Source organism: Papio anubis, chromosome 5 (assembly GCF_008728515.1).
Source record: "Papio anubis isolate 15944 chromosome 5, Panubis1.0, whole genome shotgun sequence".
Taxonomy (NCBI): domain Eukaryota; kingdom Metazoa; phylum Chordata; class Mammalia; order Primates; family Cercopithecidae; genus Papio; species Papio anubis.
Window position 1 is genome coordinate 38161020 of NC_044980.1, and position 26179 is coordinate 38187198.

The 26179-nt window shown below is 40.3% G+C and overlaps 2 protein-coding genes across 4 annotated transcripts in view; both read right to left on the reverse strand.

Annotated features, from left to right (window-relative positions):
* The window catches only part of C9 (complement C9), an 83165-nt gene extending 69803 nt beyond the window's left edge, over nt 1-13362 (reverse strand). The window contains exon 1 of the mRNA XM_003899603.3: nt 13195-13362. Coding sequence (XP_003899652.2) covers nt 13195-13271 — 77 coding nt within the window. The 5' untranslated portion in view covers nt 13272-13362. The remainder of the gene's footprint in view (nt 1-13194) is intronic.
* Nucleotides 13363-21272: 7910 nt separating this feature from the next.
* DAB2 (DAB adaptor protein 2) overlaps nt 21273-26179 on the reverse strand; it is a 53538-nt gene continuing 48631 nt past the window's right edge. For all 3 annotated transcript variants that reach the window (XM_021939327.2, XM_021939328.2, XM_021939326.2), the window contains 3 exons: nt 25538-25647; nt 24564-24634; nt 21273-23019 (listed from right to left, as the gene is read on the reverse strand). In XM_021939327.2, coding sequence (XP_021795019.2) covers nt 24569-24634; nt 25538-25647 — 176 coding nt within the window. In that variant the 3' untranslated portion in view covers nt 21273-23019; nt 24564-24568. The remainder of the gene's footprint in view (nt 23020-24563; nt 24635-25537; nt 25648-26179) is intronic.

Below are 26179 nucleotides of genomic sequence, written 5' to 3' on the forward strand. Positions count from 1 at the left end.
CTTTCATGGGCTGACATTGAGTGCCTGCAACTTTTCCAGGTACACAGGACAAGTTGCTGGTGGATCTACCAATCTGGGGTCTGGAGGATGGTGGCCCTCTTCTCACAGTTCTACTAGGCATTGCCCCAGTGGGGACTCTGTGCAGGGGCTCAAATCTGACACTTTTCCTTCACATTGCCCAAGTAGAGGTTCTCCACAAGGGCCCTGTCCCTATAGCAAATTTCTGCCTGGACTTCCAGGCGTTTCTATACATCCTCTGAAATCCAGGTGGAGGTTCCCAAACCTGAACTCTTCCCTTCTGTGTACTTGCAGGTTCAACACCATGTGGAAGCCACCAAGGCTTGGGTTTATACCCTTTGAAGCAATGGCCTTAGCTGTACCTTGGCCCCTTTTAGGCACAGCTAGAGTTGGAGCAGCTGTGATGCAGGGTACCATGTCCCAAGGTTGCACAGAGCAGTGGGGCCCGGGGCCTACTCCATGAAATCATTTTCACCTCCTAGATATCCAAGCCTGTGATAGAAGGGGCTACCACAAAGGTCTCTGAAATGCCCTGAAGGCATTTTCCCCTTTGTCTTGGCTATTAACATTTGGCTCCTCTTTAGTTTTGCAAATATCTGCAGTTGACTGGAATTTCTCCCCAGAAAATGAGTTTCTCTTTTCCACCTCATGGTCAGGCTACAAATTTCCCAAACTTTTACACTCTCCTTCCTATTTAAATATAAGTTCTCTTTGCTTATGCAAATGAGCATAGGATTTTAGAAGCAGCCAGGCCATATCCTGAACACTTTGCTGCTTAGAAATTTCTTCTACCAGATACCCTAAATCATCTCTCTCAAGTTCAAAGTTCCACAGATCCCTAGAGCAGGGGCACAATGCCACCAATCTCTTTGATAAAACATAGCAAGAGGACCTTTGCTCTAGTTCCCAATAAGTTCCTCATCTCCATCTGAGACCACCTCAGCCTGGATTCCATTGTAAATATCACTATCAGCATTTTGGCCAAATTCATTCAACAAATCTCTAGGAAGTTCCAAATTTTCTCTCATCTTCCCTTCCTGTCTTCTTCCAAGCCCTCCAAACTCTTTCAACCTCTGCCTGTTACCCAGTTCCAAGTCACTTCCACATTTTCAAGTATCTTTAAAGCAATGTCCCACTCTTGTTACCAATTTTCTGTATTAGTCTGTTCTCACATGGCTATAAAGAACTACCTGAGACTGGGTAACTTCTAAAGAAGAAAGGTTGAATTGACACAGAGTTCCACAGGCTGTATAGGAGGCATGGCCGGGGAGGCCTCAAGAAACACAATCATGGGGGAAGGGTGAAGGGGAAGCAAGCACATCTTCACATAGCACAAGAGATAGAGAGTGAAGGGAGAAGTACTACATACTTCTAAACAACCAGATCTCATGAGAACTCCATCACAAGAACAGTAAGGGGGAAGTCCACTCCCATAATTAAATCACCTTTCACTATACCTGTCCTTCAACACATGGGAATTACAATTTGACATGAGATTTGGGTAGGGACACAGAGCCAAACCATATCAGACACCCAGAGATAAGTCAGCAGCCCAGACATCTTTCCTGAATTTTACACTTTTGAATACAACTTCCAATTGGACCATGCACTCGAAGGTCTTCATGGCTTATTGAACTCAATGCATTCCCAAATAAGTGCATTAATTTTTCTCTCCTCTCAAATATGCTTCTCCCTTGCATTTATTGTCTTGGTAAATGGCACTTCCATTTACACAGTCATTCTAATTAGAGACCTGGTGCTACTTGTCTCATCCTGCACTTCAGTCCTCATCTATGCCATCAACAAAAATTTGTTGTTTACAGTCTTGTAAATGACTCTCAAATCCATCCATTCTCTTCATCTCTTTCAGATGTTTTTTCTTGTCTACACCAACCTTATATATCTCCTAGATGACTATAAAAATTACTCTCTAATTCAGTTTCCACAAGGCATCCAGAGGGGTCTTTTAAAAATGCAAATTTGATCTTACCATTCAGTTACCAGAAACCTTCAGTAGCTTCCCACCACTCTTGTGATGAAGTCTAAGTTTTTTTAAACATAATGCAATAGGCAGAAAAACAACTCTCAAAGATATCCCTGTTCCAATTCCTGGTACCTGTGAATATGTTGCCTTACGCGGCAAAGGGGGCTTTGCAAATGTGATTATGGGGAGATCATCCTGTATTATTTGGTTGGACCCACTCTGATTACATGGGCTCGTTAAAGGAGAAGAGTGGGTGAGAGAGATGTGAAGACAGAAAAGGCAGGAGAAATTCAAAGCATGAAAAGGGATTCCACCTGCTGTTGCTGGCTCTGAAGATGGAAGAAGAGGGCAATGAGCCAAGAAGCACAGGCAGCTGTAGAATCTGGGAATAGCAAGGACATGATTTTTCTTTAGAGCCTCCAGAAAGGAATCCAGCCCTGCTGGCACCTTGATTTTAGCCCAGTGAAACTTAATTCAATTTTCTGACTTCTAGAACTGTTAGATAATAAATTTGTGTTTTAAGCCACTACGTTTGTGGTAATCTGTTACAGCTGTGATAGGAAACAAACGCACATTCCCTAGAGAGCTCTACATGGTCTATCCCCTTCCTAATTCTCCAACTTTACTTTTCTCCACTTAAGCTCCAGCTACACTGAACATTAAAATTTCAAGACTAGCCACTTTTTCTCATGTCTTCAGGCTTTTAACCATGCTATTCGTTATTCACTACGTTGATCTCATCTTGGACATACATTATTTTTTTTTCTGAGAATCTGCCTTAACCTCCTGGTGTAATTTAGTTTTCTATGTAGATATTCTTATAGCATCTTGTTCTCATATTTCACTGAATTAATTATTCACTCATCATTTATCTATTCATTCATCAAATATGTATTAATTTCCTATTATTGGCTAAGCATGGGAGTTACAATGGTGTTCAAAACAAAACAAAACCAAAAACATGATCCCCAAAGTAGAAGTTTACATTTTAGCTAAAAATACCAGTGAGCTTGGGGACTTTCCTGTTTTGTTCAGCTTGAATATCAAATACCTGGAACTTAAAAGGTACTCAGGAAAGGCTTTTTAAAAGGAATAATTGAATAATTGAAAGAGGGGGAAGGAAGTCCTTAGTCATGGGGTTTTGGCCAAATCTAGGCCTGTATCTCTCTAGGGTGTGAGCTCCTGGGGAATCATCCACATGGTTTTTGAGCAAGGATTGCAAGCAGACTTCCTGGCTGGAGGTGGCATTTTTGTAAGCCTGGCCCATGCCCACACCTTCCAGAATATCAGGAGGTGTGATGAGCTTCTATCTTCTAAAATTGTAGGCTAAAAATATATTACATAGGATGCCAAAACTTCTAGAAGAAACTGCTTTCTTGGAAGTCTGAGTACTAGTGCATATCTGAAACCACATGGTTAAGAAATTCTCTGCTAGAATATTTCCATAAAACTACAGCCTCATCTGGAACTGACAGGCCTCGTCAAGAGGCAATACATTAAGGTGTAGGACATACACCTTAATGCCCTATAGCAGTGGGTCTCAATACCAAGTACATATCGTAATCCTTAGATATTAAAAATAGGAATTGTAAAATTGTGATCCCCACTCTATACTGATTAAATCAAGCTCTCTGAGGATGGTCTCTAGGTATCAATGTTTTTAAAAAGTTACCCAGGTGATTCTCATGTTCAAACAATGTTGAGAAATACTGCTTGGCAACATCTGGTGGAAATACATGATATCTGAAGGGTGGACCTCAAGTAGGTATAGGGGTACTCATTATGTCATTACCCAAGATTGAAACCACCATGGACCTAAAATTGTCACTGAGCTGGTATCCTTTCTGAGTACCTACTATGTTCCAGGTATTTGATATTCAAGCTGAACAAAACAGAAATGTCCCCAAGCTCACTGGTATTTTTAACTAGAATGTAAACTCTAGCTAGTTAGTTTGAGGATCATGGTTTTTGTTTTGTTTTGTTGTTTTGAACACCATTGTAACCCCCGTACATAGTCAATAATAGTAAATTAATAAATAATTGATGAACGAATAGATGAGTGAATAAGTGAGTAAATATTTAATTAAATGAAACACGAGAACAAGATGCTATACGAATATATACATAGAAAACTAAATTACACTAGGAGGTAAAGGAACCTCATTGGAACATCATTGGTTTCAGGAATTCCTCTAGGTTCTATTAACATTTCTATAAATCTTTTTAATGTGTGTTTTCTCCGGTATTAGTGCTGTTGCCTTAAACTGGATTATCTGTTTTCATCTATCATTTTTGTGTTTGTCATTTACTTAGATGAATATGTTAACATTTTGTTTCAACATTTTCCCAAGATAGGTTACTTCCTCGGTTCCAGAAATTCCATCTTTCTCACCTGCCACCAGACAAGCCTCAATGAATGCTGGTCCAGAGGATGCTGTACAGACTGGAGAATCATGCATGGAAGGTAAAACTCACTGCAAATACTCCAGAGTGAGTTACAGTCCATTACTGGATAAATCTAGAACCCAACCAGGGCGGTTCATCTTCCCCACACATAAGTGACTAGACCCTGCTCCAATGATACTGGCATTGCCTCTAGACAGTTCTCTAACATCATTTGCAATAATAATAGGTCCACGTTCATTATATGTACATTTATTTACTTCCTTCTTAGCTTCTAACCCAAGGACTCCTTTTTTTTTTTTTTAATTAAAAGTGTGACTCACACTTGGGGCTTAGTACAAAGCACCAGATCTTTGCCTTTGATCTTTTATTGATCTCGCAGACTGTGATTTGAATTCATTCCCTGAATGATTCATTTATCTCCATAGGAAGGTTCTTACATATCAATCTCTTGCCCTGGGAGTAGGACTTACATTCTCTGGATGTTAAGCTCAGTGTATGAGTTTTCTATGGCCTCCATAACAAAGTACCACAGACTGGGTGCCTTAAACAACAGAATTTATTTTCTTGCAATTCTAGAGGCTAGAAGTCTGAAACCAAGATAAGGTTGTGTTGACTCCAACTGAGGTCCCACTCCTTAGCTTGTATATGGCCATCTTCTTCCTGTGTCTTCACATGGCCTTGCCTCGTGTCTGTGTTCAAATTTCCTCTTCTTATAAGGACACCAGTCATATTGGATTAAGGCCCACACTAATGACCTCATTTTAACTTAATTACCTTTTTAAAGGCCTTAACTGCAAATATAGTCACATTAACAGGTATTGAGGATTAGAACTTCAACGTATGAGATGGTGGGGGCGGAGAGGGGGGGGAGATACAATTCATTCAGCCCATAACACTCATAAATGATTTTGATTAAGTAAAACCTTATATTTGTCTATTCATTTTACTAGACAATTTTCAAAGCTCATTTTCTCCTTAAACATTTACTTTTTCTTGGTAAAGTTTGTAAGCATTACTAGTTCTTTTTTATAGATGGGAAACTAAAAATGAAGAATTATACTACTTATCCAAAGTTGAACAGTTAGTAGAAAACTAGGTCTAGACTTGACAACTCTTAGCTCTTAGTTCAGTGCAATGTTTCCCTGTTTCCTGTGCTGGCTTTTTCCCCCAACCTAAATCCTCTTTGAAATAAGCTGAGTGGTCATAGCATATTTACTAATTTCTGCATCTAATAGCCTCATGACTTTTAGACATCTTGAGATACAGCAAGTTAACAAGAATGTAAGTATTTTTAAACATATAGCAGTCCCAGGCAAAGCACGTCAGTTGGACAACCTGACTCTTGCCTGGACCTATTTTAAGCTTACACCTAAATGATGTCAAATTAGGCAAAAATAAATTGAAAGTTGTTTTATCACCCAGTTGTTTTGCCTTCACTGTCCCAGGTACCTGGCTCACTGGAAGCACAGTAAAGGCAGAACTCATGGGAATTGTTCGGAGAGAATGACAAGTCCTACAAAAGGAATATATTATTGAAAGAATATGCTGCACAAATATCAAGAAAGAACATAGGTGATCTTGACTAGCTTCTTCGGTCTTTCATCCTCTGAGTCCAACACCCCCTCCTCAGCCCACTTAACTCACTCAGCAGATCATCTTTTGTAGTTCAAGGACTGCATATGTACAACACTTACCACCTGCCTATCACCCTGCTGTGCTATTAGGCTGAGTGGAGAAGTATTTGTAAAGCACTTTCTGGATTCTTAGATGAAATGTGTTTATCAAACAAAACATACCTCCAAGTGTTTCAATCTCAGTTTGAAAGTCACTTCCTAGATCAAAGTGATGTACATCAACGTGGCAGGTAGATCTACCTCTGGGCCAGAAATGCATTAAACGAAGGGTCATTGATATACACCTGGTCCTATTATCCTGCCACGAAGAAGAGTTTCCGGTTTTAGAAAAAGAAAGCCTCAGTAGCACCTCGAATTCCAGGATACTTTGTGGTAGGCCCAGGCAGGAAAGCACTTACTTTATGAAGGAATCTTTTTGTCAATAAATACGATAATGTGGCTCCTCTGAGTGGAGAAATACAAGCTAATTAGGACTACATTTTTAACCAATGGATCTGACACAGTTTCTTTAGTTCATGCAACTCGTCAAGATGAAAAGATAATATAACAGCAGTGTCCAACACTAATTTTTTTAAGAACCTTTCCTGATTTCTCAACTCTTATTTCAGAGCTTCTCTCATGTGCTTTAAATGAGCCGAGGGTCACCAACATTTACTGAGGACCTGGTACATGTCAGAAATTGTTCTAGTGGCTAAGGCTGCAAGACAATGTCCTTGCCATCATGGGGCCTACACTCTGGTGGGTGAGATATAATAAGCAAGCAAGTATGCCAGAAAATGCAACATGCAATATTTCTTAAGACATGTGAGTTATGAAGGAAAACAAAGCAGGCTGGGTAAGAGGATAGAGAGTGCCCTAGGACAGGAGTTGGGAGGGAGAGCAATGAAAGAATCCTCTCAGAGGTGGTGTAGTGCTTTTAAAATATGTCCAGCAATGCTTTGACACTCTTCCCATCAAAAGTAGGGTTTATGTGTGCTTCTATTGAAGTTGACTGGGCCTTTGTGACAACCTTGATGAGTAGAAGGCAGAGGAAGTAACACTGTATGAATTTTAAGGCTGGGTTACAAAAGGCCATGCTAATTCTGCTGGTTTATCTGAAGATACCTGCTCTGAAAGTCTTTCACCACTGTGTAGGAAGCCACCTACGAGCAGGGGGGTGGAGAGAGAGACATTCCCAAGGACACCCAGTTGTTCAGCTGCCCAGCTGACTGAGTCTGCCCAGCCCAGGTGACAGTCATGTGAGTGAATAAGCCATCAAGATGACCCCAGCCTCAGCCACCATCTGACTACACCTATGTGGGAGATCCATGAGAACCACTCAACTGAGCCCAGGCAACCCCTGGATTTATGAGCAAAGGAAATAATTGCTATTCTTTTAAGATACTATTTTGGAATGGGTTGTTACACAGAAAAAAAAAAGGGGGGGGTGTAGAAGGTGATAGTCCATTAAGGTCCGAATGAATTTAGAGAGGAAGCTCTGTGAGGGTCTGGATAAAGTTTTCCAAGCTAAGGGAAAAATAAATGCAAGGCACTGACGTGGCATGTTGGAGGCACAGCAAGCATGGTGTTAGAGTAGAGTGAGCAAAAAAGAGAGTGCAAATGCCCCTGGGGAACAGGGAAGGGTGCAGCTCTACCTTGCAGGCCATGGACAGGCGTTTGGATTTGAGTCTGAGCTTGCTGGGAATACTTAGAGGAGTTGGAGAGCAGAAGTAACACTGAGGTTTGTGTTTTCCAGTGATTTCCGTGGTTGCTAGATGGAGAATTGACTACTGGAGAGTGGACAAAAATGGAGGCAGGCAAGAAATAATAGTGATTTGGGCTGGAGTGAGTGGTGCCCATGGAGATAGTAAAAAGCAATCAGGTTTGGGATATGTTTAAATATAGTACCAACAGGACTCACTGTTAAGTTGCAAGTGGGAATGACACACATAGAGGTGTCAGGTATGAGTCCCAGGTTTTAATCTGAGTAACTTGATAAATGGTAGTGCAGGGTGGGTAGAGATGAATAGAGAAATCAATAGGTATTCTCCAGACATGTTATGTTTGGGATGCCTATTAGATTTTTCAAGAAGAGATGTTGACTATGCAATTGGTCACTGGGCTCAGGGAAGCAATTGCACTTGAGATAGAGCTGTGGGAGTTGTCAGAGTCTAAGTGGTATTTCACCATAGGTATAGATGTGGGGATGTCAGCATATAAGTGGTGTTTTACCATAGATATAGATGTGATGTTGTCAGAATATAAGAGGGTATTTCATACCATGAGGCTGGGTCTAGAGTAATGTGGAGAAATGCGCCAACATTTTTTTTTAAGTTACAACATGTTTGTATGCCATTGAGAATGATTCAGTAAAAGGGAGGTATTGATGCTGCAGGAGAAAAGTGGAAGAATTATAGGAACGAAGTCCTCGATTAGGTTAGAGCAGAGGAAGCCAGTATGCAAGTGGACTGGAGAAGCTTCACAGGAGCATCACAGACTTCACTTGGCTGAGGTGCAACAAGGGAACTTGACTGAGTTGCAATTGCCATTTCCTTGTTAGCATTCCTCATTAGATTGTAAGCCCAGAGAGGGCAGGGATCCTTCGTAACGTGTTCAACATTATACTACAGTTCCTGACGCAACGTCTGGCTCATCTGACAAAGTTGATAACTGTTTGCTGTGTTAAATGGACAAGTAAACAAATTATCCTATTTGGCCAAATGTAGTTCATAAATAAACATCTGTTCACTTGCATGGAATATAAAAATGAAAAACTTAGGAGAATATAACCAAAGTAGGAGGAAAAAGTGACATTTTAAATATCTTCAGTTTGTTAGATATCCAAAACTTTTCTATTAATGAATGTTTGGATATTTTCTAGATTGTTGAGATAAATTGAATTAAAATAAATTAAATAATAATTGCCAACATTTGTGAGCGCTTATATGTGTCAGGAATTCTTCCCTTAATCCTTTATATTATCATCTCACTTAATTCTTATATCATCCCTTAAATATCTACTACTATTATTATTATTACACTTTAAAGATGAGGACCTGAGCCACAGAGATGGTAAGGAATTGCCCTCAGATTAGACAGCAGCTACTTGGTGGCAGAGTAGGAATTGAAACCCAGACAACTTTTCTCCAGAGCCCAGGTAACTAGTCACTTTCAGGCCTTCTAATCCCCAGTCTACTACGCTTTCGCTATTTAAAAAGTGAAGAATAAATTAAATATGAAAATAACTCCACTAAAACATACCACGTAAAGTCAAAGGATGAATGACAAACAGGGAAAAATATTTGAAATTCATATCAGAGACAAGACTAATTTATGAATTGATCATAGAAATATATAAGAGAAAGACAGGAGACTCAATGGAACAATGGACAAAGGAAATGAATAGTTCGCAAAGAAAAACATACATATGGCCTTTAAGTGTATGAAAAAATGTGCAATCTGACTCAATAAGAGAAAGGCAAATTAAAACCGTGCCGAAATAACTTTTTTTTTTAAACCTATGAGGTTGACGAATATCAAAAGGTTGGCCTACAGTTGCTGTGAAAAGGCCGTGAGAAACAAGTACTCTCTTACCCTGCTGTTGAAAATGCAAAATAATACAAATAGGGCAATTTTAGCACTGTCACAAAGTGATTAGCTTTTGACTCAGATCACTCTGGGAATTAATCCTCAGGTACACCTAACCACTTACAGAATGATACATAAACAAGGATATTCATTGCAACATTATTTCTAGTTCAAAAGATTGGAAACACCCAAATGTTCATCAGTAAGAATTAATCAGCTATGAGAATGAGGAAGCTCCCTCATACTGACTCAGAAAGTTATCCAGGATATGCCATAAAAAAAAAAAAAGGGAAAGTAAAAGATAGTATATATAATATGATTATCATTTGTGAAAGACTGGGAGAGAATAAGATTACATATGAGTCTATGGTTTAAATCTACAAAAGAACTGCTGGAAGGATACTCAGAAACTCACATATGTGACAACCTGTAGAGGTAGGATCAGGTGGAAGTGAAGAAGTGTTTTTAAAACACTTTATACATACTTTAATATACTTTACATATAATAACACAAACCTCACAGAAAGTCATGACTGGGGAAAGTAAGATATTCAATGTGTACCGTGTTTTATTTTTGATCTTTGAACCATGTGCATATTTTGTTATTTACAAATTAGAGAGAAAAAGTACTGATAGGTACACTCACAGAGCACTTCCTGTTTACCTGGTGCTGTGTAAGCATGTTGTTTTTGTTATCTCAGGTATTCCTCACAGCGGGACACATTATCTTTCCTACTTAGCAGGTGAGGGACAGGTTTAGAGAAGCTAAAGAATTTACTTAAGGCGCAGAGCCAGTAAATTGTGGTGCATGGGATCAAACCCAGGCTGCCTGGCTCCAGAAGCAGTGCTCTGAGCTACTAATCTACGCTCAGGGTGGTTTTTAATATTGATGGTCTACCTTGAGAAACATAAGAGATGATATCCCCCTCATGGCCAGTTCTCATGGGCACATTAATCTTCATTTTAAAAAAAAAGAAGAAGAAGAAAAAAGAAAAGAAAAAAACAGTAGTTAGAAATCCCTGACAGTTCTCCAGTAATAATAGGTCACTGTAGCTGTGGCTAAGATGTCTTCAGCCATGGGAGAGCCCTGAAGGCTAGCTGTAATTCCAACCCTTCCTTCCTAAACAAGAAAGATATCAAAGTGAAAGCACAGCAAGGTTATTTTTTTTTTTAAATACCTGACATTTATTAAGTTCTTACCATGCGCCAGGCACAGATGTCGTAAGTACATTACATGTATATCTATTTAATGTTCACAACAAAAACCTTATTAGATAGATGTTATCATTACCACTGTGATGAGTTGAATTGTGCCTGCCCGCCATCCCTGAAAGGTATGTTGAAGTCCTAAGCCCCAGATAATTATTTGGTCTTAAGTATCAAATAAGATTGGGACCTTATTTGGAAATAGGGTCTTTACAGAGGTAATGAAGTTAAAATGCCATCGTTAGGGTGGGCCCTAATCCAATCTGACTGGTGTCCTTTTAAAAAGGGGACATTTTTATAAAGACACATACAACGGGAAGATGATGTGAAGATGGCCTTGTGATGATAGAGACAGAGACTGAAATGAGAGACCTGAAACCAAAAAACAAAATACAAGGGAGTGCTGGCCACCACCAGAAACTAGAAGGAACCCTTCCCAGAGTATCTGAGGGAGCATGGCCCTGCCAACACCTTGATTTCAGACTTCTAGCCTCCAGAACTGTGAGACAATACATTTCTTTTGTTTGAAGCCATCCAGCTTGTGGTGCTTTGTTACGGTAGTCCCGGGACATAAATAAAACCACATCTTAGAGACGAGGGAACCCAGGTACAGAAAGGCCAAGCAACCCGCCCAAACTGACACTGTTGGTAAGTAATGGGGCCTCGACCTGAGCCTGGGAAGTCTAGCTTCAGAGGAATGCTTTATTCTGAGGGTAAATTTATATTTTTAAAAGTTATTTTGCAATTTTCAGTTAGCTATTATTCAAACAAATCATCTCACTTCATGACTGAGGGCTCTGAACACTCTGTTTTGACTTCAACCCCCGTCAAAGGGCAAAGCACAGAGCGTTCAGAGCAGGGCAACCCGGGCAAACTCAAGAGGGCATAGCAATGGGAGCCCACGAAGCCAAACCAAACTCAGCCGTGCAGCTGCTGGAGCTGGGGTCCAGCTAAGGGGGCCTTCCGGTTCTCCCTGAAACAGCTGAGTGTGGCCAGGACCCAGGGGGTACGCACTTCAAAGCAATAGAAGCTTCCCCACAGCCTCTCATTTTTGATCAGCAGGAGCCACAATCTAGGAATGTGGGTTGTTTGAATTATTATTACTATTTTTTTTTAGCTGAAGACAGGGTCAGGTGAAGTTCAAGAGAGCTAAAGCAACTTGGAGGAACTGCCTTTCCACATTCCTTTTGTGCCCAGATGCCCACCAAACAAAAATATGTCCTGAATGGTACAACGCTTTACAGATAATATGGAAAGAGGAGGGATGAAGGAAAGGTCTGGTCGAGCACTGGATGCAGCGCCCATGTTTGTCTGTCTAGCACCTCTGGGTGCCCCCTCCTGAAAGATGCAGCCCTGTGAATAACCCACTTGGTGAGTGGTGGCCTGCAACTGCAGCCAAGAGGCAGGCGAAGATGTACTGGAGACAGACATCAAAGTTCAAAACAGCATTTGGGTAAACCAAGAGTCAAATGACCAATGGGGAATTGGAAGCAGATTATGGTTATGTCTGAGCAGAGGAACAGGGCCTGGGCAGACGTTCCCCCCAGCCATACTGCTGAAGTGAGGAATATTTCAGTACTTTCACCAGGACAGATCATCCTGTATTGAATTACACAGTTCGATGTCTACTCCGATGACTCCAGGTTGGAAGGAAGGATGCCTCATGTGACCCTAACCGCCACCATTTCTCGGTACAGTGTAGGTGTTCAATAAACACTTATTATCTGGGTGATTTGTTTCCTGGGTGACTTGCCATAGGCTTTGCATTCCTGATTAGGATCAGAGAAAAAGGAGAAAAAGTGTCTTCGGTCAAAGCCTGAGTGACAGGTCTGCATCACCACAATTCTGGAACGGAAGAAATATGACCTAAATCCCAAATGGCCCTAAACAAAATGCATGCCTCTGAACACAACTCAGGATGTCAAGGAAAAGAAACAAAATAGTTAACCTTTGCCTAAAGTGGAGGCAAAAGGGTGATGTATCCAAATGTTAAAGGGGTCAGACATTGAGGCAGAGTGAGGGAAAGATTAATTTCCTTAATTTTAAACTTCTTAGACATCAGGCACTAATAAACCCAGGTTTATCACACACTGGTGAAAACAAGCTCTATTTTATAATTCCAAATATTTAAAGAATACCTCAATCTTAACATTTGAGTGTCTGTTGAAAATAAATACCCAGAAACAGCAGCAGATTTCCATAGAAAACTTGCAAAGATGCACCCTATGTATTTTCTTATCTTTTTTCAAAGTTTAAATGCTAGGGCTCTGTATATTGCAATGTGGATTAACATTGTTATGTACTTTGCTGCTAAAAAGACCTTGAAATGCTAATCCTACAGGAAACTTCCAGAGACAAGCAGAAAAGTAACTGACTCACCTGGGCGTGTACTCTGCTGTGAGGACGCTTATTTCTAAAATGCAGATTGCAGCTGCAAAGCTCCAGCAGGCTGACATGCTGCTCTTGCTGGGTGGCTGCGAGTGGGGTGGCAGAGCAGGTCGGGTAAGGCATTTATTTGCAAAGGGCCAGAGGACAGGGAACAAGTATTGTTTGTCTGCATTCAGGGTTTTTGTCAATTTGGGTGGCCTGGGTACTGAAGTCCAACCAAAGGAGAATCATTTTGTAATTCTTGGCCTCCTGCTTTCTCATATTGACAAGTAGATGTAGGGCAATGGGCCTGTGAATGCTGAAGTCCCTAAGATGGGCAGCAGTGCTGTGTGAAAATGGAAACAAAGGCTGGGCACGGTGGCTCACGCCTGTAATCCCAGCACATTGGGAGGCTGAGGTGGGTGGATCACCTGACGTCAGGGGTTCGAGACCAGCCTGGCCAACATGGTGAAACCCCATCTCTACTAAAAATACAAAAAATTAGCCAGGCATGGTGGTGGGCTCCTGTAATCCCAGCTACTCTGGAGGCTGAGGCAGAAGGATCGCTTGAACCTGGGAGGCAGAGGTTGCGGTGAGCCGAGGTGGGGCCACTGAACTCCAGCCTGGGCAACAAGAGCAAAATTCTGGCAAAAACAAACAAACAAACAAACAAAAAAAACAAACCAAAAAAAAAATCCAGAAACAAAAATGAAGAACCCCCAGCAGTTCTTATTTTGCAAGACTGGAGGGGTTGGGTGGAAGATGAGGGAGTAAGCAATTTTGGGGGAAAAAAAGCCTGTGGATGCTTCTCATGGAGGTATAAAGTCAAAGTTAGTAAAGAACTGCACTTAATGGAAAGGATGGCACAGACGTAGATGCTTCTTTTTTTTTTTTTAATCTGCAAATGGGCTGTGTGGGTTATTTCCATGTGAGCAAATGCATTTATAATCCTGGCTTTCCTTATAGGCAGAGTGGAACATTTTGAAGAATGAGATGTAAACTCCCGAAGGCATTAAGGGCATCCACCAGAAAGACTGGTCTCCTTATCTCAGCATCACACATGTCAACAAGATAGAATCTGAGATAGAAAACTTGTTCCTGCCCATGAAAAAGAATTTTCCCCTCACATTTCATGCTTCCCAGCACTTGTGGGAAGAGCAGTGCATTTTTGGGAACATCAGAGAATGTGAACATCACAACTGCTCTTAAAGCATTGACTGCAAAAATAGAATGACCTGGGGACTCTTGAGAACAGTAGTGATGGCTGCCCGCTGTCCGCTCAGCTCTAAGTTGATTGACTTGTGATGACACTCTGCATCCATGCTTTCAAAATCACGCTTTTGTGGTTCATTCTAACGTGTAGCCAGGGTTGAGACTGAGGATGACTACCTTGAGAAGAAGGACATCAGACATCTCTGGATATAGTTCTTAAAGGGACTTCATCAGTATTGTTATTACCTATAGGTAAATTTCAAACATTAGCACATATAAAGACCTGCAAAACAAGGGGTGGGGTTGAGGGAAGACAGAATATACAGCTATTTTGTCCAATACTGCCTTACCTTTTCCACTGATGTTCCTACCTGGGGTAAAATGTATCTACTTTCACCTACTTTCTTGGCCCCTCTCCTTTTTATGCAGAGAATTTGAGGTCTTTAATGGGACTGATCTCACTTCTTCCTGAGCTTGCTGTGGAGTGTAGGCCATGCAGAACTGCCAAATAACAAGATGATTCGAATGGATGCCACAACTCTTGTAACTATGTCATGGGATGAGTCCGTGCCTGAAAGACACTTCCTGTGAGTCCTGGCTAATAACAGATGGGCTACATTTGGAAACAGTACAAATCTGTCAAATATGCTGTAGCAGGGCAGGCGCAGTGGTGCACCCCTATAATCCCAGCACTTTGGGAGGTAGACACGGGTGGATCACTTGAGGCCAGGAGTTTGAGATCAGCCTGGTCAACATGGTGAAACTTCATCTGTACTGAAAATACAAAAATTAGCCAGGTGGGGCGGTGTGCTCCTGTAATCCCAGCTACTTGGGAGGCTGAAACATGAAAATTGCTTGATCCCGGGAGTCAAAATTTGCAGTAAGCCAAGATGGCACCACTGCACTCCAGCCTGGACCACAGAGTGAGACTCTGTCTCAAAAAAAGAAAAATGCTGTAGCAATGTTGAGGGCTCTTATGAGGCCTCTCTGGACCCTATCAAGATACTTACGGAAATAAAGACAGAAAAGCAGTCAGAATGGGATGCTTTATACTGACTAGATTTGATGCTAATTGATTAGAAATTGTGATGATTAGACTTGATAAGTTGATGTGACTGGAGATTGACAAATCACCTGTCTCTTTGGAGACTAAATCAATGGAAGGGGGATGAGGGAGAGAGTGGATATTTTTTGCTGACTAGTTTGAATAGGGGGCTTTTCTGAATTGCTCATTTGTATTTATTTTATCACTATAGTTCAGGTTAAATGTAATGTAGAAAAATAATGAGAGCAGTAAAGTATACTAATAGCATATTAATTATATATTATATATTGGCAATATATAATGTATTAGTCCATTTTCATGCTGCTACAAAGATACTACCTGACTGGCACAGTGGCTCACGCCTATAATCCCAGCACTTCGGGAGACCCAGGTGGGCAGATCACCTAAGGTCGGGTGTTCGAGACCAGCCTGGCCAACATGGTGAAACCCTGTCTCTATCAAAAATACAAAAAAATTAGCCAGGCATGGTGGTGGGTGACTGTAATCCCAGGTGCTTGGGAGACTGAGGCAAGAGAATTGCTTGAACCCAGAGTCGGAGGTTGCAGTGAGCTGAGACTGCACCACTGTACTCCAGCCTTGGTGACAGAGTAGGACTCTGTCTCAAAAAAAAAAGAAAAGAAAAAAAAGATACCACCCGAGACTGGGTAATTTACAAACAAAAGTGGTTGAATTGACTCACAGTTCTGCATGGCTAGGGATGCCTCAGGAAACTTACAGCCATGGTGGAAGGTGAAAGGAAAGCAAGGCATGTCTTAAATGGCATTAGGAGAGAGCAAGAGTGAGGAAGTGCCATACTTTAAAACCATTAGCTGGCTGGGCATGGTGGCTCACGCCTGTAATCCCAGCACTTTGGGAGGCCGAGGCGGGTGAATCACCTGAGGTCAGGAGTTCAAGACCAGCCTGGCCAACGTGGTGAAACCCTGTCTCTACTAAAAATACAAAAATTAGCTGGGCGTGGTGGCAGGCGCCTGTAATCTCAGTTACTCGGGAGGCTGAGGCAGGAGAATTGCTTGAACCCAGGAGGCGGAGGTTGCAGTAAGCCGAGATCGCGCTGTCACACTCCAGCGTGGGAGACAAGAGCGAGATTTTGTCTCAAAAACAAACCATTAGCTCTCATGAGAATTCACTCACTATCACAAAAACAGCACAGGAGAAACTGTCCCCTTGATCCAATCACCTCCCACCAGGTCACTCCCTCAACATGTGGGGATTACAATTTGAGATGAGATTTGAGTGAGGACACAGAGCCAAATTATAGTATATATTACATTTTATAAATTATATAATTATAATATATAGTATGTAATAATATATTACATACTATAATGCATACTTATATAATCTATATATTATATAAATATATAAAATATATGAATAATATGCCTTACATTTTTATAATGCTTTTAACTCTTTCTTGTCCTTAACATTTATCATGTGTCTGACATGATTTGAAATGAGGCTTATGTTTCTGTGTGTATGTCACAGAAATAAAGCATCATCATGCGTTAGACTAGAGCAGTGAACATAATAACATTTTCATTTGTAGAACACTTACAGGCTTCCAAATTACAAAATAAATGTTTATTGAACTTCTAATATGTGTCAGGCCATATATACATATATATGCAATTTCATTTAGTCCTCAAAATAACCTGTTTTACAGCTGAGGGAATGGAGACACATTGAGATTACATCATTTGTCCAGCATCAGCCAGGGATGAGTAACTGCAAATTTGTACTTGCTGTATCTGGCTCCACATCTCAGGCTTTTCCTACCTTGCTATCACTATTATTATTTTAACTATGTCATGTTGCTTACAGGGTGCTTTACTATAAAATTTCTTACTGAGTCCTGTCAACTCCATAGAAGGTAAGCTTTTATTCTAGTCTCACAGATGAGGCTCAGAGAAATACCTGCAAGGCTACACACACAGAAAAGGCAGGGGTGAGATTTGAACAAACCATGTCTTTAAACTCTGATTCCAGGGTTTTCCACTCTGCCGAGGGTTTTCACCAATCAGTTGCCCTTTGTTTTCTTCTTAGTTTCAATTTTCTTGGGAACTTTGTGATAGTGAACTAAGTTTTTTGCTTAATAATACTTTTCCCAGTTTTTAAGGCAGACACAGGCATATGTACATTAAAACTCTGACCTGCAGGCAGAAACACTTAATTTTTACTGATTTGATATAAATGTCTTGAGGGTCATTTCCATTTGGCTCTTTTATAGTGATAGAAACTGTTTCTTGAAAGTCATTTAGCAGTAAGTAAAGGGATCTTAGTGTACATTCCATAGCTGTTTCTTTCCGACTGTCCAAAGATCCACAGGTCTCGCAATACCACCGTGAAATTTTAGGGCTTCCACTTACAACATGTGTAGTCAGTGGAGATAACTAGACTCATTGAATAGAGAGAACTTGGAGATCACCATCAATTGCAGGTTTTAGGTGTGTCTTATTTGCTGTTATGCCCCTCACATCTAGCATTGCGTCTAGCACATTTATGAATTACAAGCACTAATAGATGAATGAATGAATGCAGATTGGGAAAATGACATCCTTGTTCTTAAGGTCGAATGGTTAGGGCAGGGGAAGCATCAGAGCCCAGCTCTCTTCCTTGCTGGTCCTGTGCCATTTTCCTTCTAGCATTTTCAGATGAGCTCTTTTATAATGAAGGAGGAAAGAACAAATTTCTCTACTGAGTGGTTCTGAAGCTCTTTGTGAAGTTCAGTCGAGGTGATGTAAGTCTGGCTGTCCCTTTACAGTAATAAGGATTCCTGTGGCTTAGATCTGTTTACCATCACATAGAACTATGTAGGGCACACTTGATTACATTATAGCATTTCATTTTAAAGGAAGACTCAGCACAATCCTCTTCTCTTTTGAGGTTCTCAGTGTCTGTCTATGCCATGTCCTACCCTTTTGTTCACCAATACTCTTGACTATTTGTATGACTCCCTCCCCACTCAGTCTCCAGCCTCTTCTCCAGTCATTTCAGCATTTTCATGGGTGCCTCTCTGCCCTCCTCTTTTCTGATTTTGCCAACTCTATCAATATTTATCTTAATTCCATTCAGCCCTCTGCTATACCCCATTTCTATGGTGATCAATTAGTCTAAGTAGGTACAAGTGGAGGCAGTATCAGACACACCCCAGAAGCATCCTCCACTCAATTTCAGTCCAGTCAGGTTACCCTGTAACTTTTAGAGCAGTAATGATTCTGCTTTCTTATAAGTAAGATAAAATAATGATTGAAATCAACCAAGTGAATAAAGAGTTGAGAGAAAATTCCACAACCAATATCACAAGGAAAACTGAGTCATAAAGAATTTCAGAGTTGGGCTTTTTTTTTTTTTCCTTCCATTTTTAACAACCTCATCTTTCATCTCTGCAGAAGGCCAGCTTCTTTGTCACTGAGCAGCCCACACCATGGTCTTGCTGGAGACAAGCACTTGTATGATTTCAGTACGTGGTAGAGGTTTAGTAATTAAATACAGGACACAATTCCAAGCAAGGGCAAATGAGGGGCTTGGCCACTCATCAGGTGAGATGACAAATGGCTGGCCCTTGTCCATCAGCATTGCTATAATTACGACGTGTTAACAGAGCTGCTGCCAGTACATAGCCTTGTACATGTCCCTGTTGGTCATATCAGCCTAGAACATGAGTTTTAATTATTTTTAGCAGAAGGGAATTAGCTCAAAACATATCATTTCCCAGCAATAATTATTTGTTTTGTTATTTAGCAACCTCCTCAAATGGTAATAGCTTAAATATTTACCAGGGGCTTTGGGGCAGCTCCCATCTTTTCCTGGATTTTGTATTAAACCTATTCCGGGAATATGGGTCAGAGTCCTCACTCATCAGGTTATTCCACGGCCAACCAAACTCCTGAGTTAGCTACATCCTCTGTTCCCCCGCCCCCTGCCTTTTTTTTTTTTTTTTTTTTTGCTTCCACCTCAGGAAAGACACAAAATTACCCTCTGGCTCTCTCTAGACACCACAGTTAATATTTTGATGGTAAAGTCTGAGATCAATGGATGAAAGGATCTCTCTACTACAACACACACTGTTATAATAAAATACTGTGAAAAACACTCCCTTAAGAGTTGGGGTAGAGTGCAGCTTTTTTTAAAGCATGGATGTCAGTCTTGCCTGAGTAAGACTTACACCAACAGATCCCACCTCAAAGGATTATGAATGGCATCAATGGAATAACGTTATCTTGCATAAATGGTAAAGTACTTCACAGATGCAAGATTATCTTGGGAAAGTCTATACCTCAGCCCTTTGTATTGCTTTTATGTGAGAAATTTAGGGGTATGCTGGCTGTTAAAGTTCAGCTTTTAGCTTAGATATATTTGATATGTAAAGGAAACTCTCTTTCCAAGATAATAGGGTCACCATGAAAAGTGGAACTTCTGGCACACAGGTGTGAATACCACTGCTTATTAAATAAATTAGTTATCCCTTGGTATCTGTGGAGGATTAGTTCCTGCAGATACCAAAATCTGTGGATACTCAGGTCCCTCATGTAAAATGGCATATAACCTAGGTACATTTTCTCATACACTTCAAATTATTTATAGATTACTTATAATAACTAATATAAATGCTGTGTAAATAGTTGTTATACTGGATTGTTTTTATTTGTATTATTTTAATTGCTGCATTATTTTTATTTTATTGTATTTTCGATTCACATACTTTCCAGCTGTGGCTGGTTGAATCTGCAGATGCGAAATCTGAGGTTAGGAGAGCCGACTATATAAGGAACAGGTGTGTTTCCACTTTGCAGGGACACTTCAGTAACTGCCGCTCTCTGCTTGATCAACAGTAGTTCGTACTGCACTGAAAGGAATGTCCTCCTCTTGTACACACCAGCAAGTTAACCTCTGGCAAGATCTCACAGATTAAGCCACGTGGAGATAACACACAGGCTCAATGGGTTAGACGCACTGCAGAGCACCTGGATAAGCTAGATAATTTGTGCAACATGTTCTTATCAGCAGCCTTCTCTAGCTCATCTGTGGCTTACTTTCAGTTCTCCTGGAACCTGCTTTTGTATGGAGTGTATTTCTACTCCACCTCACTATTGTTAGAAAGAGATCAAATGTTTCGGTCAAGGAGAAAGGTAAGGCAGAAATAAGGAACATTCCAAAATATTATACACCAATAGATAATCCTTCCCCAAAATGTTGTCTTATTCCTCAGAGAAGTTAGGTTTAACACCAAGACTTCTACATCCAAGCAAAGCCCACCTTGGGATTCTCTTTTTTGTAGTTGCAGGTCTTTTTAAAATGAATGAGCACCTTGAACTTTTATACTAGGTGAGAGAGTTTAAGAGTGTTCTAATGCTAAAAACATCTGTTCATCAGCCCGCTCATCTCATGCAACAGCTCTCCAGAGGGGCCTATGCCAGCCTAGAGCAGTCCACACAGTTGTGTCTTGGTGAGGTCAAACATGACTGAATAAAAAACAAGAGGCAGCCAAGGGTAAAAGGCATGAACCAATAGTGCACTAATGAGTGATTTTATAGTGGATGTCAGCTGAGGTTGTTCTGGTACAGGTCTACTAGTCTTCCTTACACTCCCAGAAAGGGAGTGTGTGTAGGTTTGAGACAGAAGAAGGTGCTGAAATAGATCAGATGGTAATTTACCCATGGTCCTATTTCATGGATTTCCACTTTCTCTTCATTGTTGTGACAATCCAGAATGTATTATAGCTAACATTTTCTCCACTTCAGACTGGTATGTTTTATAGCTTGCCTCTAATATCAACTCAAAGCAGGTAGAATAAACCGATGGTACCACATGATATTCTGCCACTCCAGTTTATTGAAATGAGTAAATTTATAGCTTTATTTGCATACAGAAAAGTGCATGAGAAAATAAGTATGTACAAAACAGTTGTGTGGCTGATCATGACTTTCAAAAATTGAACTACCTAGAAATAGTTACCTCCAGTTTACCACATTTAGGTATTTGGACATTTAAAGTACTATTTCAAGTCTGTGTTTATAGTGACTGAGTAGGAAGCTGATAGAAAATTATGCCATATATGATCAGCTATTACCATTAAACATAAAACCACAGGACTTTCTACTTGGGGCTAGTCAATAGAGGGTCATGTGGCCACTGTCTTGTTTAGCTTCTGAGCATCACCCTCTTCTTCCCCCTCAAGGTAACATTGGGTGTGGTTGATGAACTCCCACAAGAACCTGAGCATTAAGGGTCAAGAGACAACATTAAAAACCCAACATAAACAAAACAAAACAAACTTATTTTGACAAGAATAAACCCTTCAGAACTGTGCTCACAACAGGACTGAAAATGAACTGGGAACGTTTCCAAGTTACGAGGAGAAAAATATTGCAGACATTAGATTTTCAATGGTGACCCCAAACATTTGTTCAACTTTTTCCTCCCCACTTATCTTCCTACTAACGACGATGAGATTGTGGCTGCAAGAAGGTTTTCCAGTTACTTGTTAAAGGCCTAGCACGACCCCAAATAAGCACCTAATGTGTTTGGCACAATCACATTTAGCTGATATGTTGCTCTGCAAAATAGAGTCCTTTGTTGCTGAGTTGAGTTCAATTTCTCTTGAACATTAACTGCTCTTCTGGAACTTCAGCTCAAGAGAAAGGCCTCCTCTTCCACAGGAAGGATATAGGTTGTGCCCATTTGCAATTCTAGTTCTTGGGACTAGCAATTACCGAGAATGAAGAGAGGCTCCAGAGCTGTCTGTGAATCATTAGATTTTTTTTTTTTTTTTTTTGCCCTGTGAGAATCTCTGTTGCTTGTGAAAGAGTGGTAATGCTACTTGAACCCAGGAGCAAAACTGACTGAAAAAAGAATCAGGAAGAAAACGAGAGGAGAGATGAATAATGCTCTTCCCTCATTTGCAATGGCTAGCAGGAGATGGGAGAAAAGGACAATCTTGGCCTTGGGAGAAATTGATCTTCAGAAAGAAGAGAAGCTATCTCTTTAAAAAGGTCCTTCAGTGGTTAGATTCCAAAGTGTCTAAGGAGAAGTTGTAGTTGCTTCAATTTTACTTTAGAAATTCTCTGTAACTGACAGTCTAAAGCAAGATTTCTTTTAAGAAGGTGCCTTGTTCTACTATAACCTTTAGGTTTTATGCTCTGAAACAGAACCCCCGAACAACTTTGAACAATAAGGATTTGAAAATTTATTCAAAACACTATGAGATGAAGGGATGTGGTGGCTGCGTCTCCCAACCAGAGGGTAGAAGGCAGGTGTTCTAGAATGTTCCAGGGACACAATAAGCAGGGTTCAGTAGGAAAATTACTGTACTTCATTTACACTTAAGCTAGAGAGTTTAGGATCTTAATTTAATTAAAGCCATAGATTCAGTTTAGCTTTAACCTAGACAGAAAGTGAAAAGCATTTTACAGGTAGAAGAGGCAACGAGAAATAAGGCAACAGATAATATGTCAAAGCTGGAACAAAGGCAGAAATCAGGGCATGTCTGGCTATCAGCTTTGTTTTTGACTACTAAGGCCAACCTTTTTATTCCTCCGGATGGTCTGCAGACCAAGTTCCTAGAGAGGTATGGAGAAGAAAGAAACCTGTGGTTAGAATTTTTGAACTGAATGTCAATGTATTAAATATCAAGTCATTATTAAAGATGTCAGTAATAGTATCTCCTAGGGCTGATGTGACGATTGACGAAGATGATAAATGTAGAGCATCTAATAAAATGATTAGCGCAAGTGCTCAACAATGTTAGTTATTTTATCCCATGAGAGTTCCCCTTACCCAATCTATTGATGTAGCAGGTTGACCTAAACTATCCTTCCTTCATGACCTAAAGAAGAAAGGACTGCCAAAGAGAAGTCTAGTTCATTCAATTTAGTCCATACAATCCATCTTGACTCCGAGTGTTGTTTACTCCTTCCATAGGTTTGGGTGTATCTCCCCTTGAGTGGAAGGTGAGAATGAGTCTCTAGTAAGACTTCTAGCTCTTAAATATCTACTCTACTGCGTTATTACCTTTAGAATCACCTGCACTCTTGTTAAAAGGAAGCATTTCCTTGGCACCAAAGAGAAATTCCTTAGGGCTGCGGTAGGACCCAGGAATTTGCATTTTGAATGATTTACCCAGTTCTCTGAAGCAGTTTATGGAAAGGTACTATAGGAAACACAGACATTGTAGAACTGGAGTTGAGGGAAAATGATCCAAATGCCTATAAGCTCAATCTTATTGTTCTTACCACATTTAAGATATTTATCTATTAAAAATAATTACATTCTAGATGGGCCAAATCATAGTTTAGTAGTCCTGTTTGGATGAGACAAGATTGGAAAAAAAAGGGTTTGGGTTTTTTTTTTTTTTTTTCCCATTATTCCTATTGTTCTACCCCTACCAGCTGCCCTACCTGCTCTAAAATGGGGAGCACCTTCTTTTCCCTACTAAATTCAGTCTTTTGAGATGAGAACAAAGTTGCTGTCACCTTCTGTTGAGAAAGAGTTACACTGAGCCCTTCCAGGGTTTCAGCTGAGGGTGATTCAACCTAATCACTTTCTAAGATTAAGTAGAATCTTAGACAGAAGAATCAACCTTCAGACTCATTTTGAGCTCCTACTGCCTATGAAGGAGATCTTTAACAGTTGTTAAAACTTTTAGATTTAATACCATCAAGAGGAGTAATGATCATAATCTGTTTTGCTGACTTGTATGGTGGCTTCAGAAGATCTTCAGAATCTGAACCCTTTATAGGAAACCAAATTATTACTAGGTTGTTTTGCAATCACTTCAATATGAAAGTTAAAAGGTTAGAAACCTGTGATGTGTTGTTTTGAGTTTTACTTCCCACACAGAACTGAAAAACCAAAAATGGGATAAGATAAAAATCCACATCCCCAAGGGTTTATTACTATTTTTTGATGTGTTTAGGAATTCTATTCTTAAGTGCCCAGCCTAGTCATTATTGAATGATCTAAGTATAGATTTCCATGTTGATTATTCTTAAATTATAGATATTTACCCTCTTCCCAATTCTAAAATTAAAATTTCACTCTTTACTCCATGTCACCCTTTCTCACAAAAACCCCTGAGATAGACTTCTTAGGATCTTCTACTTACAGAATTTAGGCAAAAGGATTTCCAAATGGATCCCTATATATCTCAGAAGATACAGGTTGAGGAGAAGCCACCTAAGAAGATAAATCATCTAGTCAATAAATACAGTTACAGTCATAAGAAAAAAAATTTACAATGAAGACTTCCAAAATTCTTTCGAACTCGCTTAGGCCATAGGCCAATCGGCCAATCAAACATTATACGAGGCTTACAGTGATTTGTTTCCATCTGCTTGCACGTGGCAGTGTATATTATTTACGTGAAAATCAAGGTTCAGATGCATTTCATTTGCCTCCCCCAAATGGGAAGTATTATTTTTATAAGCTATAGAAATATTATTGGAAAATTAAGAACTTACATTTTTGAAAGGTTTTCAAGATGGTATTTTGGCTCAATTTTCTCCCGAAATGCTTTCATGGGTCAGGTTAAGTGAGATATGAAAAATGTTTTCTATGTGATATTATTTCTCAAATTCAGAAGATAATAGTTCTTGTGCAAATAATCCTTCTCCAGTTTACATCAATGTTTATACTGTGAAGGTTCTTGGTGACAAATCTTAGCCAAACATGTTTTACCAGCAATAAGTTATTATAGCCAGGTGCGGTGGCTCATGACTGTAATCCCAGCACTGAGGGAGGCCAAGGCAGATGGATCACTTGAGGTCAGGAGTTTGAGACCAGCCTGGCCAACATGGCGAGACCCCATCTCTACAAAAAAAATACAAAAATTAGCAGGTGTGGTGGCATGTGCCTATAGTCCCAGCTACTCAGGAGGTTGAGTCAGGAGAATTGCTTGAACCCAGGAGGTGGAGGTCGCAGTGAGCTGAGATTGCACCACTGCACTCCAGCCTGGCCGACAGAGGAAGACTGTCTCAAAAAAAAAAAAAAAAAGCTATTATAAAAGCAAGGTTACTTCAGGAGGCCAGAGCTCTATGTGGCATGTACTTTGGAGAACAGCTTCTAGTGGTTGATACTTACAGAGGCTTGTGATGAACCAAAAGAATCTTTAAAGAAAGGGTTCTCAAATGCATTGTCAGCAGATTTGGTAACTGGCAGGGAAACTTGTCTGGGTGCTGGCTTTGGTGGTTCTAGAAGGCAAAAAATCCAGGCAATCAGTAGACAAGCTTTCTCCAAATACAGGCCAGTCTCTGAGTCAGCTTATCTTTGAAATTTAGTTCCATACTTTTGAAATTTACATCAGTGGAACAAAAATCAACGCCAAATACTAGGTATCCCAATAATTATTATCCCTCTCAGAAGAGAAAGCTATGCATATTTATCTGAAGTGGAAGAGATTCAGAATCCCCTCACTTAAAGCTTTGGAACATGGATGACGCCTTATTATACAGCCCTCCAAGAGCCACCAGTCATCACATTTCAATAGCTCATGGCAGCCCTTTTAAGATTTATCACTAGAGGGCAGCATTGGGTCAGTCCTCAGAAATGACTAAGGTAAACAGTTATCACCAAAAGGTAAATGGTTAAGTTGTCTCCATAACCCTTGATTGCCAACAGAAGCAAAAGCAAGGCTATTGATGGGTGGGAGAGGGTTCATTTGGGGGACTCATTTAGGTTCATGTGGCAGTGGAGATAGTTGTTGGAACAGTAGGCAGAGTGGTG